The sequence below is a fragment of the Sardina pilchardus genome, chromosome 15 (genome assembly GCF_963854185.1).
Source record: "Sardina pilchardus chromosome 15, fSarPil1.1, whole genome shotgun sequence".
In the NCBI taxonomy this organism is placed as follows: domain Eukaryota; kingdom Metazoa; phylum Chordata; class Actinopteri; order Clupeiformes; family Clupeidae; genus Sardina; species Sardina pilchardus.
In genome coordinates, this window is record NC_085008.1 from 29,990,199 (window position 1) to 30,005,198 (window position 15,000).

Consider the following 15,000-nt stretch of genomic DNA (forward strand, 5'->3'; position numbering starts at 1 on the left):
AACATTTGGCCTCGATTGCTATCACTTAGTTATTATCATTTAGTTATTTTGAAATAACAAATCATAAGATGATTCCAAGTGTCCAGTAAGATCTCTAAAACTCCTGTTGCATATATAGTGTTTCCATGGACATCTAAATATAGTAACCAAGATACCTTAGGGCTGTGCAATTAATTGAGTTAATCGATTAATCATCAGATATGACTTTAAACGATTAAACAAACCATGTTTTTGTTTTATCTTCAGGTAAATCCCTATAGGCAGCCCTAATCTGCCTAATACACTGTACTGAGGTAGAGTAGTTATTCAGAGACCTCTGTCATATTGCTGTATGAATTGGATTACAGTATTAAACACCATTAAAGAGGATATCTACTACTGTTATTCACACACAGTCAGCAAATACATTAACATTTATGGAAGCACACAGGCACAGGGAGAGTAGATAGCGTCTTAATTTAGAGCTCAAAAGGTGACGACGGTATTGATTGGGTTCTGCCTGTGGTTTGCCGCAGCAGAGGCTGTTTTTGCACCACTGTCGTCACTGTGGGAGCCATTCCGTTTCCAATCTGCATGGACCTGCTATTTTAATCTCTTTCTCAGGTCTTAATTAAAATGGCTGACACCCGGTTGTCTTGACACCCCAGATGTGACTAATCTTTGTCACAATATGGCTTCGGTGGCTGCATAGTCTGTGACTATAATTGGATCATTGCTTCACTCAAAGCGTACGACTTGCACAATCACGTTAAAACAGATAACAATATTACATTTGTATGTTCGCAAATTGGCTGCAAGGCATCCAAGCAAGTGTCTGTCCCATGGCCAAGTTGAGGGAAAGGACATTGTGTCTTGAAATGATTGAATGTTCATTTGTTTGGGATCGCAGTGTTATCTACAGTATGCTTGGGAGAACTAAAGTGATTTTTTTCGGTTTTTAAGGGATGTGGCAATGTGTTGCACTGCCACTTGTGTACTCTTCCAACAGTTTTGACATGGTTAGAAGTGATAAGGAATGTGAAGTGATAATTTAGCATGCTTCTACCTGCCAGACAAATATGGCACTTGTAGACTGCATTTTCAGTTTCAGAATCATCACTTCTGTGTGCTTAACAGCCCCTTTGAATCATACAGCTCGTTCCCATTCCACACAGTCCACAATGAATGTCAAACCTTGACATTTCATGTCATGTACAGTATGTTGAATGAACAGCTAAAGAATTACATCTTGCTCAGCTCATGCTATGGTACTTTAGCTATAGCCTTCCAGCTCCGTACCCTTAGATTGCCTCCAGTTATCTCATCTTGTATTCTAGGGCATTGGCGTCAGTTCAAGGCTCACAGCGCTGTTAAGAGCCAGGGCTTCCTAGAAAAGAGAAGAAAATGAGAGATGTGACTGTAGAGAGAACGAGGCAGGACTAACAAGAAGGGAACCTGCTGGGTTTTTTTTTAAAAAAATGTTTAGCTGCTTCTGGGATTAGCTGTAGAACCAGTAACAGATAATATAGATAATGCCTCTTCTCTCTTGCTAGTCATCCTATAGCCCAGCCACCCATTGTCCTGTCTAGTTATCCCATTATATATCCATCCACCCGCATACAACTCATGAGATATCTCAATGCAACATATGGCTGACAATGTGACACAGCTCAGAAGAGACATCTCTGTCATGTAGATGTTGCCAATTCACTATGCTCTCAGTCTAAACCACTGGCAAATCATAGCCATGTTGTTTTGGGTAAGTACTTGAAGACAGTACTTCAGCCCTTTCTTGTGCTGCTTTAAGACCAAGCCACATCTTTATATCCTGCATTGGTGATATTGTCAATGTACTGTACAGGCCTACATCCAGTAAGTAACACAATCACCTTTTGAAATGAAATAGACCTCTTCATTCATTTTTATCAGACATAGAGAAATTAGTCAACAACCTTGCTCCAAACTCTGGAGTAGATCCATAATGTATTATTGTGCACATAGCAGGAAGGTGGGGCTCCTGTGAAGAGACACACACTGTTGCCACTGGCCTCTCAGATGCAGAAGTGCATATGAAATGAGCTTTTCTCTCACTTCCTGTTGGCAGCCATGTCTGATAAAGGACAACATTAGCATGTTATAATGAGACCCTCCACAGCCCTCTCGTGACAGTGTCTTCACTGGGCGTAAGAGCCTCCTTCATCTCCCCTTAAGGCTGCTCTCCAACTCCCCTCGCAGTTCACACACTGCACCTGCCAGAGCTGCGCTTGTAAGGTGCATCTGAGTGTGTGTGTGTGTGTGTGTGTGCACTGTACGTGTGTTTGTGTGTGTGTGTGTGTGTGTGTGTGTGTGTGTGTGTACAGTATGTGTGTATGTGCAAGTTAGAGGTTGTGTATGCGTGTGAGTGGTCATTTACCAGAGACACCGATAACCTCTCAGATAATTAGGGACTGAACTCTGGAGGGGTGAGGCGAGAGTTAGCCACACATCCTAATTAAGTGCCCGGAGCTTCAAAACCCTGCCAGACATCCTGGAGACAGGAGCCACCACTCCATATCCCCACACAGTCATCCACGCTACCATCTCCCTGCCGCCCACTCTCTCCAGGTTGATGTTAGGTGGACGTCTTAACTCGATAAACACCTGGAAGAACGTGGATCGACGGCGATGAGTTCGCTGCATGCACCCGTCCACTCCCCACGCAGTCTCAGGACCCAGTAGATGCAATGGAGGTACGGATAGACGCTTGTTTTGATCCTGATGGGCCCGGTGCAGTTAACCCTCATTATGACTCAGTGCAGCGCAGCTCCACAGCCCTCTGGTAGGAAGCAGGCTGACCTGAGATGCCCTCTGGTAGGAAGCAGGCTGACCTGAGATGCCCTCTGGTAGGAAGCAGGCTGACCTGAGATGCCCTCTGTGTGAGGCCATGCAGAACGCCTGCGCCGCTCGCCTCTCCCTTTCCCTTAATCACATTTAGAGCCGCTTTGCCTCTGCTCTTCTCTTTCTCTCTCTCTCTCCTTCTCTGCTCTCATGTTTTCTTCTCCTTTACTTTCCCCTGTTTTATCTCTCGCTCTCCCTCGCTCTCTCTCTCTTGCGCGCGCTTCTTTCCTCCCACACGGCTCTGGCTGGTGAGGTCTTAGCTGTCCTGTGTGTTGTCTCTGCTGCTGCCTGCTCTATTTCATGGGCTATACCCAAACTCCCACTCGCTGTCATCCGCTCTCTTTCTCTCTCTCTCTCTCACACACACACACACACTCATACACACACACACACACACACACACACACACACACACACACACACACTGCTGCTGCTTTCTTTAGTTATCCTCAATCTCTCTCCCCTCACTTTGCTCCCAGATTATCTCTGCCAGCCTGTTCCTCTGTCTTTCTCTTCGCTCTCCTGCTCCTGTTCTGGTGCCAGCTGCTTCTCTTGCTCGTCCTTCTCTCTGTCTACCTCCTCCTAATGCTGCCAGGGCAACCGGAACGCTCCATCTCCATCAAGCCTCATTTCCTCCAGTAGTCTCCACTTCTTTCTGGATGTCTTGTTTTTCTGACTGTTTGTTTTGATGTGATTGAATAAATCATAAATGTGATCGTTTTGGTGAACGGAACATTCCATAGTCATAGCGGCGATACATGTTTGATGCACTTTCAGGATTCCAGTCAGCCATTCCATCTTGTGCATATTATATCACAATCACAATCATCTGTCAGCCTGTCAGCCAGACAGACGTGTGCTTGACTGAAGTCATCAGTGTTTAGTGGATCAAGTGGGAGGGTTCATCTGCAGTGTCATCCACCTGCCCTGGGTTTAGTCTCCGATGTGTGGCGCCCACCCCTGCAGTGGCACAGGGTCAACCCAGCTTCGGACCTGGAGTTTGCCCATTTTGCAGCCCTTTTCAGCACTGTGTGTGTGTGTGTGTGTGTGTGTGTGTGTGTGTGTGTGTACGTACGGGTACGTGTGTGTGCGCGCGTGTGTGTGTGGGACTGTGTGTGACTGTGTGTGCGTGTGTGCGACTGTGTGTGACTGTGCACGCGTGAAATATGAGAGATGACTCACCGGTCAGCCCCATAAATAACCGCCCAGGAATACCTGCAGCCCGGGCAGCTATTCTCAGCTGGAGACAAATTCATCAAACGCTCCCCTTATCATGTGCGGTAATGTAGCTGTCACGGCCAGCCTCTGGTCATAATTAAAAGACCTGATATAAGGTGGGGGGGGCGGATTAATCAACGTATTTCGCCTCTGGAGGTGCAAGATGCTAGCAGCGTTTGGCGACTAAATTATTAAATGATCATTTCAATTATTGTGATCGTTACCCTTCTCTTTATTGACTAGCCAAGCATATGCCCTGAGTTCTTCAAACAATGTATTGATGTTCTTTAGATGATGTTCTGAGTCATCTAAAAGCAGGTAGCACCACATGAGCAGAATGAGGAGATGGTTGTTCTCTGAGTGCTGATGCCGTGCGTGGGCAGAAATTCACTAGCATGGGTCAGTTGTGTGGAATGGACGGGTCAAACGGCTCTATTAACACATCGTATTAACACTTGTGTCTCGTCAGTCGCGTCAAACCCATCAATCCGCACGCCAGCTGATAGGTGGACGAGAGCTGGGCTGGAATGGTGCGTTCGCCTGCGTAGCTGCAGATGTGATGGTCTGGACGTGCCGCCTGGCCGGACTGCTTAACGCTCCCCGCTGTGCGTTCTCTCAGGGGCTAATTATATGGCTAGCCTTGGCAGAGGCTGTGTCTGAAGAGAGGCGCGGTGTAATAAATCTCACCTTGTTATGGCTGCACTTTCCCAATGGATCTGCAGGCTGTAATAATGTGTAGGTGTAATATGTGGTGGTTGAAGCTACTGTAAAACTCGGGGGCTTTCGCTTGCTACCTGGTTGGGAGATTTTTGTTCCGTGAGAATGTTTGATCTCTCCAGGCTGGTGTGACCTGTGTGCTTAAGTACTGTATGTTGCTGGAAGAGGTCTGACTCATGCCTTCAGCGTAATGCATTTCATAGCACTGGAGATCATTTTAACCTCACCTTACTCTCTCTCTCTATGTGTGTGTGTGTGTGTGTGTGTGTGTGTGTGTGTGTGTGTGTGTGTGTGTGTGTGTGTGTGTGTGTGTGTGTGTGTCTGTGTGTGTGTGTGTCTGTGTGTGTCTGTGTGTGTCTGTGTGTGTGTGTGTCTGTCTGTCTGTCTGTCTGTCTAGGATCCTGGCCACAGCTGGTGCACACATGAACATTCCGGTGGACTTGCGGACTCTGAGGGCAGTTCGGGTGCTCCGGCCACTCAAGCTGGTCTCTGGGATTCCCAGTGAGTGACCTCCGTCTGCATGTCTCTGTGTATTCTCTCCTGTCAGTCTCCAACCACCTCACTGATCTATAAAGAACACTATTATTCTTTAGATCAGTGAACTACCTGTGTGCCTCTTTGTCTGTCTGTCTGACCACCACTGTCTACGTGTAATGTAAGTGTTTCTGGCCATTTGTATCTTTCCAACTTTGTCTTTGTCTTTCTAGATATATTGTGAGTTCACTGTTAGCCACCTGTACACATCTTCACTAATGGATTTAAAGGAAATATATGAATGATATAGTGAAGAATCGTGACTTGCTGAGGAGACTTCAGTGGCTCAAGAAATGTTATGCAAATTAAACTGCCAAAACGGTCCCAGTAATATTAAAGGAATACATCTTCCCTCTTAAATGAAAATGAACACAATATTTGTGACTGCTGATCCAGTAACATTATTGCTCACTCAGCATCGCTCGTTTCACTGAGTCATCTTCCTCATAGAGGCCAAGTGCTGTTGGGGAGAAGAGGCGATTATTTACATTTGACCAAACAGACCCAGGGCAGGAGTTTCATCAGGTGGATTGTGTTGGGTGGAACGCCATGATGAAATAGGTGGATGAAATCGCTCTTTTCCGGTGTCGAGTAATTCTCAAGTGTGTCTGAATAATTGTTGCTGAAGTGTATTTGATGAGAACATCGCACACAGCTGAAGAACTACTCAGGGTAATCTTGTGTCTATGACTGTGTGTGAATGAGTAAGTAAGAGTGCTTCTATTTTTTCAGTGTGTGTGACTGTTTGAGTGTGTGTGTGTGTGTGTGTGTGTGTGTGTGTGTGTGTGTGTGTGTGTGTGTGTGTGTGTGTGTGTGTGTATGTGTGTGTGTGTGTGTGTGTGTGTGTGTGTGTGTGTGTGTGTGTCTCTGTGTGTGTCTGTCTGTGTGTCTGTCTGTGTGTACTGTACTGTATGTGTCTCTGTGTGTGTGCGTGTCTGTGTGTGTCTCTGTCACTAACTCCTTGTGTGTGTGTGTGTGTGTGTGTGTGTGTGTGCTCTAGGCCTGCAGATCGTGCTGAAGTCCATCATGAAGGCCATGGTGCCGCTGCTGCAGATCGGCCTGCTGCTCTTCTTCGCCATCCTCATGTTCGCCATCATCGGCCTGGAGTTCTACAGCGGCAAGCTGCACAGCACCTGCATGGCTCTGCCCACCATTCTGGGTGAGGGCTCAGGAAGTGGCCCGTTTACGCTGATCTCATTTCACTTGATTTCACTCACATCTGTTCAAGTCTGTCGAAGTTGTTTCTGGTTGATTTAGTTACACTGAAATATGAGTCAATATGAATTTGATAAACCTACAGTAGGCTGCATTTTACTGTTTGCAGTTTGCTGTGAAAGGTGTTCAGGTAAAAGCACTTTAGTGGAGGAATGATCATTAAAGGTAATCTAATGAATATGTATGCTGCTATTTTCAATTAGTTTATCAATTTATATATATATATATATATATATATATATATATATATACACACAATTGTATTTTATTTTATTTTTATAATTCCAATAAGGTCTATGTCATTTTATCCTCAAGGGGTCCATGGTTAATTGCAGTAATATAGAGATCTCCAATACCTGAGCCAATATCAAAACCCCAGTTGTAATTTCAAAAACAAGACATTTGATGTGGACAAAACCTCTCAGAACATCAGACAGATGTTTTTTAGACGTTTATTACCTGTCGCCTCCTGTGGGCACAGACGTCTGGAGCGCGGCCGGCGGCAAAACGATCGTTTTCACCGCAGCCCACACGCTCCTCTAATGATAGGCCGAGCCCCCTCTGATTGCTGCTGTTCTCCGCCGCGTTGAGAGACAGGCTGCCGCGGTCAAGCAAAACAGTCGCCACATGTCACATAATGCTACCGCAGGCCCCCACCGCTGTGTGTGCACAGCTACACCTGTTAGCTTAAACAAAGCTAACAGACAGAAACGGCCCATGAATGAACCAGCCTCCCACCGCGCTTCTGTAATTACTTGCTCGTTGAAAATTGTCTGGAGCACAATGGCACAGATGGATATTGAAAGATAATAGGGCATTGGAGGCAGACTGAGGGTTCTCATATAACGTGTGTATGCACTCCGACTGATTAAATTCCTGCTGACCGAGTGTCAAGGCAGAAGTACAGTGTAGTGGTGTCAGTCAAGCGTGTTCTGATGTATTTGGACATGCAGTGCATGTTTGCCATGAGACGTGGAATAATGTTGAAGGTCGTTACAGTTATGAATAATGAATGTTTCTGAAATGTATTAATGCAGTTCATGGGTTAGAGAGTACAATTGCATTAGTTCTTTATAGTGTGCGAATCCTACAGAGGATTGTCATTTTCCCGTATCTGTGATAACTAAAACAGTCTGCACTCCAGACTCTTCACACTCTTCACTGTTGCGCTTCTATCTCCGACAGACAACGAGACCCTGGACATCTCTGACGTGGAGTATCCCTGCGGCTTCCGGCAGTGCCCCAGCGGTTACAACTGCAGCGAGTACGCCTGGATCGGCCCCAACGACGGGATCACCCAGTTCGACAACATCCTGTTCGCCCTCCTCACTGTATTCCAGTGCATCACCATGGAAGGCTGGACCACAGTACTTTACAATGTGAGTGACGAAACCCCAGACCAGGCAGTGCGAGTTCACTAGTGATCACTAATCACTCATAGGTACGACCCCAATGACCTCTAATGATTGAGGGAGAAGCATATATCACTTTAGCCTCAACTGAATTGGCCTATGCGAACTCATTTCACCCAGTGGAAGCATTAATGAAGACCTTAAATCAATGGGAGACACGTAAACATTCAGTCAACCAATTTAGTCTGGAAAGCGCCATGCCTCACAGGCCTTCAGATTTACCAATTGGAGGCATTATTCAATTCCCCTGTAAGTGGCCCATCCCTCTTAACTGGTGTCAATAAATCCCAGTCATTTCCCACCTCTTATCACTTCCACCTCTTATGCAAATGGTCGGCTATAGTGGGAGCGCACAGAGAAGCGACTGAGTGATGCATGAAAACCATACTATAATAGGCAGTGCTGCTGTCGCTCCTAGCTGCTAATTAGCCCCTCCAAGGTTTCGCCGCTAGCGCTGGAGCAGGTAATTCATCGCCCCGATCCCTTTTTCCTCGCCTCACCCCCGTGACTCGGCTAATTCCTTTCGACTGCTGCTGGCAGCGCCCCCGATTGATCGGGCCGCTCGATCACAGTGCCAGCAGGTGTGAGTGGAACGGGGGGGCAGAGAGGGTTGCCACTGGCGTGCGCGCACTCTTGCCGAACCAGGTGACGGGCAGAAGTCTCACCCCTCTGTCACGCCATGCTAGTTCTGCTCCACACCACTGCCAGTCTGATGCCAGTGCAGTATGCCTTTGGTGGACTGTTTGGCATAGCCTGCTGATTAGATCATCTTACTCATTGTTCAGTGGTGTATTTTATTCTCTGCTGGCACACACACACACAGGCACGCACGCACGCACGCACACACACATGCGCGCACACTTTCGAAATAATTAAATGTCACTTGTATTTATTTTTACATTTTCTATATGGAGCTAAACAAATATTACTTAGGTAACAGCTTACGCCAAATAAGATTAGACTTGTCATCCTCTCCCTCTGGTTGCCTCCCCCGCTCTGGTTATTCTATATAAATATATCTGGAGGTGCCTCAACACTCCTGCTGCTCAATATGCAGTAGCACTTCACCAGCTGCCATGTTTTCCTCTCGAGGAAAATATTAATGTTTTTTTTATAGTACAAAAAGCCTGTGCATTCTGGTAGCATGGTGTTGACGACTTATTTTAGTTCCTTCTACTCCTTTGTTGAGTATTACCACAATCCCACTACCGTATGTTATAACACTACCTATGTTTGTATTGTATGTGTGTGCATTGATGTATGTACTGTACACCTGTGTTTTTATGTCTGTGCGTTTGTGCACCTGTGGGCATGCACCCCTGTGTGACTGTGTTTGGGTGTGTGTCTGTGTGTGTGTGTGTGTCTGTGTGTGTCTGTGTGTGTGCTCGCTGCTCGTGTTGCAAGCATGTGTGTCTGATACTCCCTTGCTCTCCCGCTCTGTGCCTAAGGAACAGGCTGCTCGCTTCTATCCTAGCCAGCTGGGCCAATCAATGGCACTGATTCCTTTTCCATTAAGGAGTCGGGGCTTTTTGGGCTTCCTGAATTAAGGCATCAGCAGGCAATTCCGCACCTCCACTTCACTTCATTTTGCCCTCCCATCTCAAACCACTGAACTTCAGCCTGCTACATTAGCAGCAGATGGGCGCTTTGCCGCTACTGAAAAAAATAAAACCTAATTTGATTTACCTCACTGTAATGTGGACATCAGTTGCACATGGAATGTCTAAAATGAATACAGCGTTTCTCTTTGAGTTTACAAAATTGATTCATGCTATGATAATCCAATTTGAGCAACTGCTTTTAATTATTTAGTTTAAAGGGATGGTTCGGAGTGATTTCACCCCAGGGTCTTTTGCACCATGACCTCGAGCTGAACTTTCTTGGTCGAACGTTGGTCGACTAAGGTTGACATTGGTCGAGTTAGCGCTATCAGCCAAGTGGCTTAGTGCAGTCGCTCATGAAACCAACAGTGTACTGTATCTCATAAATGACCCCACTAACATTGCCCGGAATGGTACTAAACTTCTACGTTGCGGTCATGTGTGTGTGTGTGTGTGTGTGTATGTGTGTATGTGTGAGTAACACTGACACTGCGGTAGCAGCAGAGAGTATATAAGTGTTATTTAAATAAAATCCTGGTGTACTTACAAACTTTCCAATGCCCCGGTTTATTATGAGTACAGTACCCTATTTGGTCATTTACGAGATACACCGTTGGTTCCAAGGAGTGCTGAGTGATAGGCAGAATCAAGGGCTCTGAGAGTAGTGCCAGAGGCATGCCTGTAAATCACATCTCCATAGTCCAGGGAAAAAAGAAATATGGCTTCAACAATTCTAAGAATATTGCAGTGGCAATGCGAATAGAAGATTATTTGCAGTCACTGCATATTAGAGCGTCAAAATGTTAGCAATTTCACTGTAGATCATCATATGGCACATACTTTAGATTATCTTTAGATTTAGATTCAGACCTAATTCAGATTTGATGTACAGCTGAGCTGAAGAGCCACACTTAAAGACAGCAAGAGTATTAGAGTGGTTAGTCTCTGTCTAGGAGTGGTGTCTACCTGCAGCAGCAGTGTGAGTGTGCTGGCCACCTGGGACTCCCGCTCTCCACAGCTGCTCACAAACACCTGCTTAACTGCCATAACACGCCGCCACACTGGACACTCCTGCTGATGGATCCACCACACCTCATTTCACACGCACACACACATGTGCACACACACACACACGCGCGCACACACACTGTACACACACACACACACACACACACACACACACACACACACACACACAAATACTGAAACATACGAAGAGTTCAGATGCAAAAGCCTCTAAATCCACTTTTGTCAAAAATTAGATAATGATGGTGATTGGTGAGTGAATGCTCTTCACATATAGTGTAAGTTAATTCAATAATTTAGCTTCAATACTCACTAAATATCATTCTCTTCCTGGTCTGAAATGTTGATTTGTAGGTGAAACGCTATAGGAGTCTGATACAAAATGATAATTTAAAAGAAAAGTGGTCAGACGGATTTAGAGGCTTTGGCATCTGAACCCTTATTACACACACACACACACACACACACACACACACACACACACACACACACACACACACACACACACACACACACACACACACATTCACACACAAACACACACACACACACACACACACACAAACACACATGTACAGTACACACACACACACATATACTGTACATACACACATTCACACACACACACACACACACAAACACACACGCGCGCACACACACACACAAACACACGTACAGTACACACACACACACACACACACACACACACACACACACACACACACACACACACACACACACACACTCAGATGCACCTTACAAGCGCAGCTCTGGCAGGTGCAGTGTGTGAACTGCGAGGGGAGTTGGAGAGCAGCCTTAAGGGGAGATGAAGGAGGCTCTTACGCCCAGTGAAGACACTGTCACGAGAGGGCTGTGGAGGGTCTCATTATAACATGCTAATGTTGTCCTTTATCAGACATGGCTGCCAACAGGAAGTGAGAGAAAAGCTCATTTCATATGCACTTCTGCATCTGAGAGGCCAGTGGCAACAGTGTGTGTCTCTTCACAGGAGCCCCACCTTCCTGCTATGTGCACAATCATACAATATGGATCTACTCTAGAGTTTTTATTCTGGAGCAAAACTGTTGATACTTGACTAATTAGCCTATGTCTGATAAAAATGAATGAAGAGGTCTATTTACACACACACACACACACACACACACACACACACACACACAAACAAATGGCGCACACACACGCATACCGTATACACACAAACCACACACTCGTTCAGACTCTGCCTCAGTTTGTCCTGATGATAGCTCCTCAGTTATCTCCAAGCAGAGGAAGCCTTAGCAGAAATTCTCCCAAAAGAGACGCGACAGAAAGTTTTCAGCTCATCTCTGCCCTTTCCCACAGTATGAAATTGCCTCCCTCTTTCTGTGCCTTTTTCTCTCTGATTAACTCACTCACTCACTCACTTCTCTCTGAGTAACTCTGTCTGTCTTCACTCCCTTCTTGTCTTGTTGTTGCCCCAGACCAATGATTCCTTAAACCCCACGTGGAATTGGCTCTACTTCATCCCTCTCATCATCATTGGCTCCTTCTTCGTGCTCAACCTGGTCCTGGGAGTGCTGTCAGGGTGAGTGCACGTGAATGTGAGGGGTGGGTGGATGGGGGGGGGTAAGAGTGGATGGCTAAAACACAAGTTGAAAACGTCAAGGAGGAAATTATGCTGGGAATTGTCTTATATTTGCTATTTGCCTTATATTTGCTATTTGCATAGTCTGCAACCCACAGCCTATCATCCTGACATGTTGATGTTTGGATTCGGAGGTGAGACCTCTGAAAGGTCAGACTTTGACCTTTAGTGTGTGTGTGTGTGTGTGTGTGTGTGTGTGTGTGGTCTGCGCCGTAGGGAGTTTGCGAAGGAGAGGGAGCGGGTGGAGAACCGGCGGGCCTTCATGAAGCTGCGGCGTCAGCAGCAGATCGAGAGGGAGCTCAACGGCTACCGCGCCTGGATCGACCGCGCAGGTGAGCGCTCCTGTTCCCGCTCGCTCGCTCGCAGCACACCTTCTGCACCCATGCAACTCTCAACAAACAAACACACGACTGCAGTCGGTCAGAAAAACACACGACTGCAGTCAGTCAGAAAAACACACTACTGCGGTCAGTGAGAAAAACACACTACAGCAGTCAGTGAGAAAGCAGTGTTCTAGTTTCCTCATTTGTTCAAGATGCACGATTTATGGAAAGAAATGATGACACAAAAGAGGCATGAAACTGCTAGTATACAGTACTAGACTTTCATAAAAAGGAATGATATGATATGATCAAAGTGGTAGTGTATTGTAATGTAGAAGTGTAATAGAATAGAGTATGAATTCAGACAATTGATTGATCTACAGAAGCTCTATTAGGTGTGTATAGAGATAGAGGGACTGAACATCAGGTATTCTATGAGGTAGTGTGTTTTGTGCACAGCAAATTAAAACATTTTCATTCAAACTTGCAGTACAAAGCCCATCTCATTCTCGGTTATTCTTTTGCCTTTTTCTCAGAGGAGGTAATGCTGGCCGAAGAGAGTAAAAACTCAGGGCCTTCTGCTCTGGATGGTAAGACTGGATATGAAACACACTTTCCACCCCACAACAACCCCCCCCCCCCCCCCCCTCAGATCTCCCACCCCACCACACCCTTCCCCTCCCAGACGTCTCACCCTATAGCTGTGTGTCTGCAGTGCTTCTCATACATCATTTACCGCTTGTGCTTCAGCTGTGGTAGCGTTCTCCTAAACCAGCACCTCTTTTGATTTGCCCATCTCCTCCCTGGCCCAGAAGTTTAGCTTGTGAGTGTGTTCAATATCCCTGCCCATATTGCCATTCTGACGCTTGGTGTTTCTATTTTTAATCAAATCTATTCTCTGCACCAAGAGTACCCTCTCAGCAGCAAGAGTATAAATAATCCAATCCGCAGCTTTGACATGATCCTCAGCCTCGTCTCAGGAAACTCGTAATGGAAAGTCTAAAAAAAAACAACAGAAAACAAAGCGAATCTCTTGTTGGATGGAAACCTGTTGAGGTGTGTAAGTGTATGCATGTGTGTGTCCTGTGCTAATGTGGTCCGGCAAAAACCCATCTCGGCGAGCCAACGCTCCAGCATTTGTAATGAGGAGCCAGTAGACAGGCTCAGAGATTCCTGCTCAAAAGCCTGCAGTCCCAGGCGCCGTCAGTAAACGTCTGAACATGCCACACCCATGCATGCACAAAGGGTTATGACCTTTGTGAAAATTGAATCATGTTTCTCTCTCCAAACCGTGCACCAAGCGAGTCGTTTTTTCATTCAAATGTTGATTGACAGCTCCCGACACGCTGTCTGAATGGGAAACAGACAGTAACCATGGTGAGGAACTTCTGTTTATTACTCCTTGCAAAATCTCCTTGTTCCTCACAAACCAAACAAACCCTTCCCCATTCGTTCATGTGGTTAAACACAGACTTCAGATAGGGCCCTGAAATCAAACAGTGGCATGTTATGAGTACTGAGAAGCTAAAGCGCACAAAAAATAAGAGAACCCCTGGCCTCTAGTCCACAGATGTGGAGACAGTAGTCGTGAGGAAGCTACTATTTGCTGAGCGATAAATACACGGCATGTAATTGCCTTGATTCATGTTTACTTCTGCGTTGCCACGGTAACTGTGAAATGTGGAATGTCAGGGTGCATTTGGCAAAACGTTGGGGCAAGTGTTACATGACCTAGTGAGAGGGAAAATTGAATTTTATAGGAATTCAGAACTCAGGGACTTTATTTTAATAGAGGTGCCTTTGCTCTGTGCTAGTGAATGTCTTGGTTAAATTTTGCCAGCCGTGTACTGTGTCAGTTTCCTGTGCTTGACTGCAGCTAATTATGGTTGTGCTATATAGTAATCCTCCTATTACTGTAACATGCTCCTTTGGATGTTCAATAAGCAACTTAATTCAGATTTGAAAGCCATCTTTGACATTTTTAAATGTTTTGCATATGTTTGGAATTCATGTGTGTTTTATGACAACTCCATAGTTGCTACAAATATAATTCTTATACTAATCAATTCCCTGCAGAGAGATTAACGTTTGATGCCATCATACACTGTAGTCTATGTATAGTCTGTGCATATTAATAGACTCATTTAGTGTTTATTCAGCTTTGCCTCTATAATCTGCTAACCATGTCTTCTCCACTTATGTAGTCATTGTGTTTGTAAATACACATCATATTTTGGAGTTGTCATCGTGTGTTTCCCTATGTCTTTATTAGTGTCTATACAGTATATGGCCAGTGTAAATGTTAGCTTGTTGCTAACATGAGTTGTGTTTATCTGCAGTGCTGAAGAGAGCCACCATCAAGAAGAGAGGAGAGGCTATTCACCGGCGGCCAGGGGACGAACAGTACACAGACATCTCCTCCATGGGTGAGGCCTATAATATTAGTTCTGTAA

General features: G+C 45.6%; 1 protein-coding gene across 1 annotated transcript in view; it reads left to right on the forward strand.

Moving 5' to 3' along the window:
* The window catches only part of LOC134101625 (voltage-dependent R-type calcium channel subunit alpha-1E), an 88,064-nt gene that overhangs the window by 36,769 nt on the left and 36,295 nt on the right, over positions 1-15,000 (forward strand). The window contains exons 4-10 of the mRNA XM_062555330.1: positions 5,189-5,292; positions 6,326-6,484; positions 7,726-7,919; positions 12,061-12,164; positions 12,441-12,556; positions 13,084-13,137; positions 14,887-14,973. Coding sequence (XP_062411314.1) covers positions 5,189-5,292; positions 6,326-6,484; positions 7,726-7,919; positions 12,061-12,164; positions 12,441-12,556; positions 13,084-13,137; positions 14,887-14,973 — 818 coding nt within the window. The remainder of the gene's footprint in view (positions 1-5,188; positions 5,293-6,325; positions 6,485-7,725; positions 7,920-12,060; positions 12,165-12,440; positions 12,557-13,083; positions 13,138-14,886; positions 14,974-15,000) is intronic.